The sequence below is a fragment of the Ursus maritimus genome, unplaced genomic scaffold, assembly GCF_017311325.1.
Source record: "Ursus maritimus isolate PB19 unplaced genomic scaffold, ASM1731132v1 scaffold_2, whole genome shotgun sequence".
Classification (NCBI taxonomy): Eukaryota; Metazoa; Chordata; class Mammalia; order Carnivora; family Ursidae; genus Ursus; species Ursus maritimus.
The window spans coordinates 87,756,613-87,769,461 of NW_024424452.1; the positions used below are offsets into that span (position 1 = coordinate 87,756,613).

Consider the following 12,849-nt stretch of genomic DNA (forward strand, 5'->3'; position numbering starts at 1 on the left):
GCGCGCATCCCAGGAGATCAATTGAAGGCTTTCAGACCGCAAGGGTAGGGCTTATCAACAGAGCCAACTAAATGAAGAGCCTTGGGAGACTTTTACAACTTGAAAAAAGGATAAAATTAAAATGCAACTGAAAGTTGCCAGGAGAATCCCCTCCCCAGTAAAGTGCTGACTCCCAAGGTCTGTGAAGAGAAATGGCTGCATTTCAAGGGGAAATGTGAAGACTCCATCTACTGGTAGAAGAGGGAAGGGAGATAGATTTCTTACGCTCGAGGTGCTGCTACCTTCTCCCATCTTCTGCTTACTTCCTGCCCTTACTCCACCTTCCACACTCCAATGTCTCCAGTCCCTAGCTCATCTCTCCCTACCCCCAGTTTCTAGAAAAAGATCAAAGGTACATTCTGATCACCTCTGTTATCATGCTATAAATTCTAACTCACAACAAGGAAAAACAGGGAAGAATGAAGTAGGGGTCAGTAGTGGAGAACTGGGGGCTATGCTCATGGCTGGTGGGGGGTGGGGAGGGTGGCTTGGGTAGGCCATGGCGGTGCTGGTTATAGTGTGTGGCTCCCTGCTGTGTATTTGCAGAGGCAGCCTTTGTGAAGCCCACTTTAAGAAAACAATTCTATATTGTGTCCTGGGACTGTTCCAAAAAGGAAACACCCATCCATCACGGTGTCACCTGGAGGCAGATTCACCTTGTCTTCCCTGTTCTATATTCACTGCAATAAGCCAACCACTTGGCCATCAATTTTTGACATGCTTTTCTTTGCCCTCAACAGTATACAGTTTTACAGAAAACTGGTGAGCATGATAACATGACAGGCTGACACATATATCTTGGGAGACTAACTGTAACTTGTTTAGAAGGTCTCTAGCAAAAAGGTTTTAGGAGTATCTTGTGTATCAGATTCTAAATCCTAATTCACCTGAGACTCGGTAAATTCTTACTAAGGTTTTAGATTTTTCCTCTGTCATTTAGCTTTGGCAAAATTCTTTTCATTGAAGTGAGGCCTCTGTGGGAGTGATGACACCAAACAATTACTCTGGATACGATAAAAATGTCAAGGTTGTTTGTAGGAGCCTGAACACCCTTACAACTGGTCTCACATATCAAACGCACAGGACCTCAATGGAGAATAAGTCAGGAATGATGGTGTGGAGTGAACACTTTTCCAAATGCTGAGAAACCACTGAATTCACTGGCTGACCCTCTCTAGTTCAATTAAAATACATAAATAATTAAAACGAAGGAGGCAATTTGGTAAATTCATGATTTCTCATCTTTGAATCAATGTCATCAAATTTATTTTTAAAACACATTCATCGAAAGCTTTTTTAATAAGAGGAAAAATAGTAGGCATTTGAACAGCACTTGGACCCCCAAAACTTTAAAAACAAACCATGATATCTGCAAGAGCCTGAAGACATTGAAATGTGTTTGGAAAACTTCTTTTGCAGGAAGTCTCTGCCATTGGAGTTGATTTCAGGTAGCCTTTAAACTTCTATTTCTTACACATACACCTCTGTATGGCCCCATGAGACTATTCAAAGAAGCTCACCACATTAGCCCTGCCCAAACATCCCATTAGATTGTAGGACACAGAGGTGACCATGGGCATGCCATACATTCAGTGGTTCAGGAAACACACACTGACAAAGACAAGGATAGGACTGTATGAATCATCCTGCAATCAAGCACAACTCAAGGAGTCCTTTGAAAAACTGTTCATGTGAAATCAAGCCATCGGCAAGTCCCTAAAAATACAGGAGCTGCATGACTCTAGGTGTCTGGCTCTAGACACGGATGGGATTGCTTGGGGCTTTCTGGGATATCTGGAGAGGGAGTAGACCTCATTTACCAAGCCCTGGCCTCAGTGAACAGAGAAAATAAGGGAATTACAAAGTGGAGGTGTTTTTCCAGAATGAGATTCTATCCAGTTAGACACAAGTGGACTGCTGCCTGGTGGAGCTGCACTGTAACTGAGAACTGCTGTCTTTATTGAATGCATCTGACACTCATTTCTGGAGGTCAAGGCACTGTGTAATGATACGGTGTGGCCCGGCGGTGCTCTATCTGATAAGACAGATGGGAGGAGCTGGTGCCGCTTACCTTAAAGGACTGCACAAAGGTCCAAAGTAAAATTCGGATGGTGTAGCCCTGCCGTAGAAGCTTGATGAGGCGGGCGGCCCGGGAGAAGCCACTGGTATTCACCAGCTGGTGGACCAAAAAGAAGCTCATAATTAGTGCCATTACGGTCATTTAGAACACACTAAGCACTAGTATTTGCATATTTATTCCTCATTCAAATCATAAAATTGGACATGGATTCCATCTTGTGTTTTCAACTCCATCTCCAACTGATGGGGCAGGGAAGACCATCTCTCCAAGCCTCCCCAGGCCTGCCCTCTATTCTCAGGTAGGAGGTTCAGGTAGTACCCTAGAAGAGTGCCCTGCATGTATCAGATAAAACCAGCCTCTCTAGTCGTCCAAGGGGCCCTAGCGGTCCTAACTGCACTTAGATGCCAACGAGGTGACCGAATAATCCCTCTAGCACACATGACGGCCATGCCCACATTTGATGAGAGTTATAATGAGCTTGCCAAGTCTTCTTTAGGATAAACAAGTTTAGGGAAACAATTCAGGTCTGGAGGGTAACGATACTATGCCTCTTTTGTCTCTCCCAAAGAATCTAGAAGAGCACTGTGCACAGTAGCCCTCTTCTGGCATGTCTGTTGCACTGACGCTATCAGGTGGCTGCTGTTGAGTCATGCAAATGAAACAAAACCTTCCGCGAGACCCAGGATGTTTGCAGCTTGGGAGTGAGGAAATGAACTCCCAACACTTAGAGGGCTACAGATTTGGTTTGATGAGTTAAAAATGTACTGTATGGGGGTGACTGGGTGGCTCAGTCGGTTGAGTGTCTGCCTTTGGCTCAGGTCATGATATCAGGGTCCTGGGATTGAGCCCCACATCCAGCACCCTGCTCAGAAGGGAGTCTGCTTCTCTCTCTGCCTCCACCCCTCCCCCCTGTTCATGCTCTCTCTAATAAATAAATAAATCTTTAAAAAAAATGGACTACATGCATACAGGATTTTTTTATGCTACTCCAGGGCCAAGCTTCAAGACAAGGATGTATGAGCCACTCACCTTGCTGTCCGTCAGAATGATTTCTGTGATACTGCCAATCACGGTGATGAAGTCAAAGATATTCCAGGTGTCTCGAAAATAGTTCTGCCATGTGAATTCAGTCACAGGAACACCAGAAAAAGGAGGAAAAGAAAAAGAAATGGAGAAAAGACGTCTTTCATTACATAAGCTTGTCACTTGGAATTAAAATTCATCAATTCATATACAAGTTATTCTAACTTTGGCTTTAGTTTCCTATTTCTAACCGGAAATGCTATTTCTTTACTGATTTGGGAGTTTCTCATTTGGGAAGCAGTCCTCTCACTACTTGAAGACCTTGTTTTTGAAGCTGTCACTAAAAATCTGCATAAAAAACAGGTAAGAAAGATCTGTGGCCAAGAATATTACAAAGTCCAAAAGGGAAAGATCATCTTTGTCACCTACAAGACAATAAAATTATTTACAATATTACTCTAAGGTTTTCTACAACTTTTAAATTGTCTATATTATATCGTGTGACCCTATAAATATACAGTTCTGACTTTCAACTATTAAAATTCACAGAGATGTCTTAAGTCATTAAAGGCCAAAAGATGTGCCAAAAATCTTCTCCTAACTCCACAGGGCAAAAGGACAAATAGACTTAACCCTTTCCCTCTTTCTTGGCTCGTTACACCTTTTGAGTAATAAAATGAGTGGGTTGCAGAAGAAGATGGAGGAGAAAAAAAGGACCTGGAAAATGCACCATCCACGTAACAAACACTCTGCCTAACAGAGAGAGTAGGTAGTCTCTGCTCCCATCTCCAGGGATCAGGTGAACACAGAGCTTGGACTATATTCCTTAAAAGAAACAGGACACTCAACAGTGTCTAAGTCACTGGCTTGTTCTTGGGCAGCACCTCCCATAAAAGACTCTCAGAGCACTGCTGAAGTCAACTCCCCCACTCTCACAATGAGCATTAGTGAATTTTATAGTGTGTGCCAGATAAGAGCTAGGACCTTGGTGTTCTTTCACATTCTTTCAATTCATTTCTCCCATGGATCTTATGGTCATGATCAATACCCTATGTTCATAAAATAGTGGCAGGGTTGGCAACAAGAGTGGGCAGACACACGCAACAGTGAGAGGAAAAGAGTGTGGTGAGAGCAAAGCTTCATTCATTCATTCATTCATTTATGAGAGTGAGCATGGTGGGGGGAGGTAGGGGCAGAGGGAGATGGAGAGAGAGAATCTCAAGCAGACTGCCTGCTGAGCGAGGAGCACCACACGGGGCTTGATCCTACGACCCTGAGATCATGACCTGAGCCAAAATCAAGAGTCACTTAACCAACTGAGCCGCCCAGGCCCCCCCCCCACAAAGTTATCTTTAATAAGCACCTACTCAGGACTAGAGCCTTAGATGCCTTGGGTACACTGCCTAACTGGGTACACACAACAAAGTATCTAAGGCTAGAAAGCAGTTACCGCTCCTCATTTAGAACAACAAAACTAAGGCTTAGAGAGACTTGTCTGAATCAAAAGCCACCAGCACCTGCTGGGCATGCAGAGAAACAGGGAGTGGAACCAAGTCGAGTCTCTGAGTTCCTCAGTTCTCAGGGCTCTCCTATTCCCAACCTGGGCCAAGTTTCTTAATTCTTGGATAGGCCCCTATATAGTAGAGAGAACGTGACTCTAGTCTCAGAGGAGAGGAGCTCTGGGTTCTAGTTGAAGGGGATTTACGATACAATACGTTTTAGAACAGCACACTGTAGTGTGGACTACTAGATTACTGTGGACAGACCATGGGATTTCGAGTCAGATTAGACCAGGATCTGAATGCTGGCTCTGCCTTTTAGTAACCTTGGGCAAAGTATTGAATCCTCTTGAGCCCTAGCCATTCCATAAGAGAAACTGGTAACGCCTCTCTAAATAGAGCTGTTATGAAGCTAAAATGAGTAATATATAAAGAGTTTGGCATTTAATATGGCAACCAATGTTCATTCCTTTCTCCCTCTTTTTCCTTCTTCCTTTTTTATTCCCATCCCACTTTCCATTGCTACTGCCTTTTATTGTGTCATCTTTAAAAAGCTATACAATTTTCTCAACCTCAAGTTCCTCATTTAAATCAACATCAACAATGATAATGACGGAATCTGCCGTGTATATGTCAGAGTCATTGAGAAGATCTAACAAAATAGTGTACATTAGGATATTCTGAAAACCTAGAGTTCTGTATCAATGTAAAGACTTATTTGGGAGTAGTGGTATCTTTTATCGTGTGTAAATGCCTCTAGACCTTGAATGAAAATATGGAGGTGAGGGTGGGAAGGAGGCAGGCTTTGGGGCAGAGTCTAGTTAAGCTTGTAAGGATGTATTCAGCGTTCACCGTGATTAGTGCACAGTTGGGGACTTAAGTCACAGACAATGTCAACAGCATATGCAAGTAATCAAGATGCATAGAAAAACTTCCCCTGTTGTGGCACCAGCTTGTCCCTCACTCTGCTCACCCTGCGCAGGGCTAGACTGTATTGTAAAGGCATCTTAGTTGGTGGTAGTTTCTTTTTACTTTTTTATTTCCCCAAGTCTCAAAATACTCAAAGGGGAGTCATGCGAACAACAATACAGCCACCTGCAATGGGTTCTCTTCAACTTTCCTCCCCAAAACATCAAATTAATGACTTTTCAAAGAACCATTAGAAGACCAAAAGCAACTCCCACAATCGACACTCACAATTATCAAGCCCAGCCCAGAGTCCCTGCTAAAGCTGCTACCAGACAAACCCCTATTCGGATAATAAGCAAAGTTTCTTTTCTTTCAGGGAAAGCCATATACACACATAATTTGAAATGGTAGCTCACACACTAAATAAGTGTGAAACAGCTGTCAAGTGGGTTTAACCGCTGATCTCACTGTAAACGCTGAAACAAGGAGGGGGGTGGCAGAGAGAACTATTTTGTTTATAGGACACTGAAGCGAAGGGCTAGGTTTGCTTAACACTGTTGAGAGGAGACGCATGAATGTAATTGTAATTAATAGTTGAAGAGAAGTAAAAGACTCAGATAAGAAAAACTCATCCCAACCCTCCTCAAACCTAATTCCAGTATACCTACCTACCAATTTACCTTTCTCTCCCTTTCTCTCTCTCTCACACACATATACACACACTTTAATGGTCATAAGCCTTTGTAAGCTTAAGTAATAAACATTTATTTTTGTTATCAGAAATTGTGCTTCATGGGAGGAGGACAATTAGGTAAAGTCTAGTATTTGCTATGTTTGAGGGTAAGAGGGACAGACATTTTCCCATTTGAATTATAAAATCTTAGACCTTTTACCAGTAAATAAACATTCAAGGCTTATTAGTCCAATCTTTGTTTTGCTCCTTATTGACAAATAAATTGCAGTTTTAATAAGAATTTTGTCACCCCTCGACCGCTGACAGAGCCTGACAGGACCAGAGCTGATGGCTGGATGAGTATGAAGCTGGGGATCTGGTTTTCTTTGCCCTTTCTCCTATTACCCTCACGCATCCTCTTGTCTCCCTGGCAGTTTGTTGAGCAGTTGAAACAGGCCCACAATTAGGTCAGGTGTGTGAACCATTGCTGAAAGAGTGGTAACCACTTCCCTTCCAACAAAGGCTGGGAACGCATCTAGAAGGAAGGGAAGGCAAGTGTGACGCTGGGATAAATGCTGTGACATACCAAGAAGCCAAACGCGATGATCTTCAGGACACACTCCAGGGAGAACACCATGGTGAAGGCAATATTCAGGTACTTCAGGGCCAGTTCGTAGGTACAGGGAGCAGAGTAGTACTGCCAAGAAGAGAAAAGAGGAGAAAAAGAATCAAACCCTTAAGGTGTGGGGGGGGGTAGTCCGTGTCATCGAGGCTGGCCAGCTCTCACCCCTGCCCTTGGGGGACAGGCTGGCGTGTGGTGTAGGAGGCGCGAAGGACGTGCTGGAGTGGAGGACCCATACCCATGTAGCAGAACAAAACGACACAGAGGAAAACACAGACCACGCCCTACTGCAGCTACTTATTACCAAAAACAGCCAGTCTTCCTAGAGATGAGGGTGGGCGGGGAAGAAACCTTTTTGACAATGAATTACCATTTATTATTAAATAAGATCACACCTCTTCCAACTCCTTTAGAACCCCACGATCATCTAGATCTCCCGACATTGCCACTTTTGTCTGAATCTGACTGCCGTCAGCACCTGGGGCCCTGGGTGCTACTGGCCTGCTACTCTATGTCTCACCGCACTTTGCCCCAAAGACCCCAAGGCTGGGCTGCTGATGGAACAAGATCAAAAAGAGATTCCACAGTGGAGAAGAAGGGAAGGAGGCAAGAGTCTGCCCGGCGTCTCAGGCCCCGTGAGGGACCGGGCCCCAAGGCCCCGTCTGCGGAGTGCCTCCCAGCCACCACCCCCTCACCTTCATCATCAGCACGACGGTGTTCAAGGCAATCATGGCCATGATGGTATACTCGAAGGACGGGGACACCACAAAGTGCCAGACCCGGTACTGGAACGTGTGCCTGTTCTGCGGCATGTAGCGGGTGAGAGGTTTGGCACTGATGGCGAAGTCGATGCACGCTCTCTGAAGGAAAGTCACAGCTATTAGCCCAAGGTCAAGTTCCCTCAAGCTCGCCCATCGGCAGGCTCTCTGTTAGGTGGCTAGAAGAGCAGGACGGTATAGGAAAACCAGGGTAGGGCTTGACAGGCAAAAGGAAAAAGGGCGGCAGGGATCATGGGGACAAAACTACAGGCGCATGGTCCCTTTAAATGAGTACAAAGAACTGGGCTATCACAGGGGATGTGGACTTAATGGTGATTAGTAATGTTCTTTACACAGCCTGCGGCTGGCATGCGTGGGCAGGCAGCCTTACCTGACGCCCTTGGTCAGAAGTAAAAGTCTATCTCCCTGTGCATTCCCATAGCACTTATTTGCATTTCTCTCATAGTCTCAGACAGTTTCTGGTTCCATTGCATTACAAAAATAATGAACCCTACAATGTGTCAGAACTATGCCTGTTACTAGAAAAGCCGCAATAAGCAAGCCATATCCCTTATCCTTACAGCAAATACATGCCACGGAGGGACACAGCCAGGTAAGCAAATGTCTTAACGTAATTTTGGTACACATCTTTTACTACCACTTCTAGACTATTCACTGCATAAAGGTAGGGACTACATCTTAACCCTTCCAGCTCTCTGTGCCTCATGCCTAGGTCTTAAAAGAGCATATGTTCGAAAAATGTTTATTTAATGACTAAATAAGTGATTTTTCCCATCTTCTGTCATTTTCAATAAAGTTAAGAAAATTCAGTCTTCCTTCCTACCACTGGTTCCAAGCGTCCTTTCTGGAGCCCCTGCAATCCCATGCTCAAGACCACTTGTTTTTACCTCATTCTTCTCCAGGCTACACTCCTCCATCATCTTGTCTCCTTGCTCCTGGAAGGTGATGATGATGAGAGCCACAAAGATATTGACAAAGAAGAAAGGGAAGACCACAAAGTAGACCACGTAAAAGATGGACATCTCCATGCGGTTGCTGCGGCTTGGTCCTCGGTCTTCCTCTGTCACATCGACAGAGTGCTGTAAGACTCTGTAGGCACAGAATGAGGGGGGATGGATGGTGGATGGCAATCTTGGCAGTGGCTCTGACTTAAGGCTTCTTTAGGAGATGTGCCACCTAGTATATTTTCTTATGTGGCTTCCCTGACTTTGAAGATCCACCATAATTTTTAGGGTCCATAACCAAGCTGGTAAAGATCCAGTGATCCCCCATCCACTGCCCTTTCTAAGCCCTGTCCAATCATGCATCCAACTGCTAAGAAACAGAGTGACATTATTTTATATCTTAGTTTGTCATATTCAATACCAAGAGATTCCTGGATGTCTATTTGTCATTTTACGAACCATAGTATGCTGCCACCAGAAAGTAGGGTCTTAATAATTGCCAAGTTTCTGAAAAATCAGCCATCAGCAGCCTAAGAAACTGCATTCTAGGGGCACCCAGGTGGCTCAGTCAGTTAAGCACCAGATTCTTCATTTCGGCTCAGGTCATAATCTCAGGGTTGAGATTGAGACCCTCATTGGGCTCTGTGTTGGGTGTGGATCCTGCTTAAGAATTTCTCTCTCTCGACTATGGGCTCTGGGAAACAAACCGAGGATTTTAGAGGGGCGTGGGGTGGGGGGATGGGCTAGCCCAGTGATGGGTATTAAGGAGGGCACATATTGCATGAACACTGGGTGTTATACGCAAACAATGAATCATGGAACGCTACATCAAAAACTAATGATGTACTGTATGGTTACTAACATAACATAATAAAAATAAATAAATAAATAAATAATTCTCTCTCTCTCTCTCTCTCTGCCTCTGCCCCTCCCCCCACTCACACTCTCTCTGTAAAAAGAAAAAAGAAATTGCATTCTGTTGTCTTCTTCATAAGAGGTATGATCACAGAAAGTGTCTCTGAGTTCTTCCAGCTCATTCTTTTTTTTTTTTTTTAAGTAGGCTCCATACCTACCAAGGAGCCCAATGTGGGGCTTGAACTCATGACTCTGAGCTCAAGAAATGAGCTGAGATTAAGAGACACTTAACGAACTGAACCCCCAGGTGCCTCTCTTCCAGCTCATTCTTAACCCTCAATCCTCAGGTGAAGGGCCAACTTGGAGGATAAATGTGTCTAAAACAGTCCCCAGAGACGGAAACAATAAAAGTTTCAGATATTGCTGACTTTGTTATCTCCTTTTTGATTTTTGCCTTAAGGCTTTTTATTCCTCTTCTCTTCTGCCTGTCTCACCCACTCATAACCACTTACTTTCCCTGGTAGAGTAACAAAGGGTCAGCCTTGTTCATCTTGAGTAAGCTTCTCAAGGCAATCACGTGGTCTTATCCCAGCTCACAGACAAGCATGCCAACTTAAACCCATCACTCACTGAGGCCATCCTTCCCCTGTGGAGACGGTGAAGAGGGTCAGCAGGGCCCAGATAATGTTGTCGTAGTGGAATTCATGGCGCTTCCATTCCCGGCCTTTCACCTCCATCTTGTTTTTTTCGTGATCTACATAGTTGCCTCTAAAACCAGAGTACAGATGAAATAGGGCCTCTTCACTATAGCTCATGGGAGAGTAAGGGAACTCTACAAATTTCAATAATGTGGCTGAGTAATAATTGGTTTACGAATGCGAGGAAGAAAGCAGTGTCTTATCAAAGGCAGTCTACGATTGTGGAGTAAAAGTTGTATTTGGTGCCTAGGAGACATGGAAGATTAAATCCTAATCCTTTTACTAGTCACGTGTAACCTTGAGCAACTGAAACTTTCTGAGCCTCGGCTTCCACATCTAGAATACGTAAATGAAAGCTATCTCAAAAGGTCATCATAAAGATTTAAAATGAAAAACTGGGTATAAAATGCCATGTACCATGTCTGACACAAAAGAGGTACTCAATAAAAGTTAAACAATTTCCTATTTTTAGGAAAACTAAAAGAAGAAATGAGAGACAGGTAAGAGAGAAAGAGAAGACCTATCCATGGAGGGCTGAGTAGGCATCACTGGAATGTGAGTCAGCAGAAGGGGAGCTGCACGTGCTGTTACTTACATGCACTCCTTCTCTGTGTCTTTGGAACTGTCTGTGCAATAAAAGAATTTTCCCTTGAAGAGCTGAACCGCAATGACAGCAAAGATGAACATGAAGAGCTTGTAGACAATGAGGATGTTGAAGACATTCTTCAAGGAGGTCACCACACAGTCAAAAACAGCCTGCAAAGAGAAGTCAAGAGCCCTGTGAATCCCTGGAATGGCCTGTACATTTGCCTAGGGCTGAGTTAGGGCCACATCACCACCAGCCAGTCCCACTGAAAAGGTGCCCCCAGGAGATATCACCTTACTAAGAAGTGACACTCATGGGATTCAGAGCTGGCTTCCAAGTTGGTCATGACTGCAAGGACCTACCACCTGGAAGGGCATGTGTGCTCTGAATCTGAAAGCAAACCCAAAGTGGTAGAAACCAAATGGCAGCAGGCAATGGAGGGAGTCTTTTGTGGGCTCCCATCAGGTGTGCTCCAGTTAGTGGGAGGCACAGAAATCTACTGTAGAAAGGTATCTCTGAAAGCATTTAGCCTTTTAAGCCATTAAATGGCTCGTTCCTTACCTGACATTTATTTGGTGACATTCTTAGATTCGGTTTATATACTGAATATGTATTGTTTTCTCTTTACCTTCCTAAATGGATCAGAGAGTGCAGTAAATTATCACTTATTATTTAATGAGATTTGGAATAAATTCTTACATTTGCTCCAAATATGTTCAACACTTCCCGTAAATGTTCTTAGCTGAAAGCTGGCTGTATTGGGGATGAAGATTCAACAGGTGGTGTGGGTAGGGATGAGGAGCTACCTTCTCATAGGGCAGGGGAGCCAGGGAGCGCAGAAGCAGAGAGTTGCTCTCCGGTTACAGACCACGGATGTCCCTCTGCATAATGCTGAGGGGTTACACAGGAACTCAACACATATCAAGCCATTTTTAGGTTATTTTCTAGGTTTTTAGGTTTAGCTCACTGGAGAGTCTCGCCCCATAGTGGCACTGCATTTGTGCCCTTGCCACATTTGTGCAGTTGCTTCTTCGCTGCGCTGGGTGAATATCGCTGGTTTAATTAGTTCAACACTGCAGGGAATGTGAGCCGCACGCAGCCTTACAGAATCATCAGAGCCGCCTACACTTCCCTCAGGTTATGGAGCTGCAGAGAACACGAGAAGCCAGCACTTCCGAATTCAGTGGAATTAACCAAGGGTGGGGTCACACTCTCCAGCCTGTTAACTAATCTCATCATGCTGTCTATAGTCTCCTTAGGACCCCAACACAGCTCAGAGGAGAGGAGACCCCTGGAGCCTGGGCTGCAGCTGACAGCAGTGGTTAGGGCAATTTTGCTGGGTTGCAGCAGAAAGGAGGATTTATGGGCACAGACAAGGCCTGGCACTATGATGGGTCTATTACCAGGTAGAGGGTTGTAAGGAACCTGGAGACCGGGCTCAGGCCTGGTGCTCTGGCTCATTTGGCTGGCTATGTGGCCTGGTAGCAGTGAGCGGACCTCAGGGCTGTGAACCCGGAGTCCTGGTCCCTCCCTCATGGTAGCTGGCTCTCACTCAGGAATTCTGGAGGAAGAATGCCACCCCATCCCCGGGAAGCTTCAGTTTCCCTTAATAGTAATTTGTGTGTGGGGGGGGGAGGGTTCGACATGTTAGCAAACTGGACTTGGATGGTAAAGCACACCTTGAAGGCAGGAAGGAGCCCCAGGAGGGTGGAACAGGGAGGGCATGGGCCAGAACCAAAGAGAAGAACCAAGGTAACAGCTATGAAAGTGCAGGTCCTGGCAACAGGAAGAACTCAATTTGTGTTAGCTCGCTTCCCCATTCTCTGCTTCTGCCAAAAATGACTGTGTTCTTGGGCAAGTTACCAACCAATCTATGCCTTAAAACTATGAAGGGTCAGGGCTAGAAAATGCTTTCCTTCTCTAGACTTACGAGGGAAGAAAGCACCCCAGGTGAGTCGGCATGATCTAGTGTGCAGCCCACAACGCAGAGGACTCCTGCCACTTCCATTTGGGTGTTTTGAATGCACCTTAATGACACGGGGTTCTTTCCGGATGACATGCCACAAGCAGAGTATACATAAAATACCACCTGTGGCTGGACTCCAGAGGCCAGAGCCCCCTTATAGATTTCTTGGCCCGTTG

The 12,849-nt window shown here is 44.9% G+C and overlaps 1 protein-coding gene across 1 annotated transcript in view; it reads right to left on the minus strand.

Annotated features, from left to right (window-relative positions):
- The window catches only part of LOC103672437 (voltage-dependent R-type calcium channel subunit alpha-1E), an 80,183-nt gene that overhangs the window by 39,054 nt on the left and 28,280 nt on the right, over positions 1-12,849 (minus strand). The window contains exons 13-19 of the mRNA XM_040634502.1: positions 10,717-10,877; positions 10,054-10,191; positions 8,512-8,713; positions 7,541-7,705; positions 6,810-6,920; positions 3,149-3,232; positions 2,111-2,215 (exon numbers count right to left, since the gene is read on the minus strand). Coding sequence (XP_040490436.1) covers positions 2,111-2,215; positions 3,149-3,232; positions 6,810-6,920; positions 7,541-7,705; positions 8,512-8,713; positions 10,054-10,191; positions 10,717-10,877 — 966 coding nt within the window. The remainder of the gene's footprint in view (positions 1-2,110; positions 2,216-3,148; positions 3,233-6,809; positions 6,921-7,540; positions 7,706-8,511; positions 8,714-10,053; positions 10,192-10,716; positions 10,878-12,849) is intronic.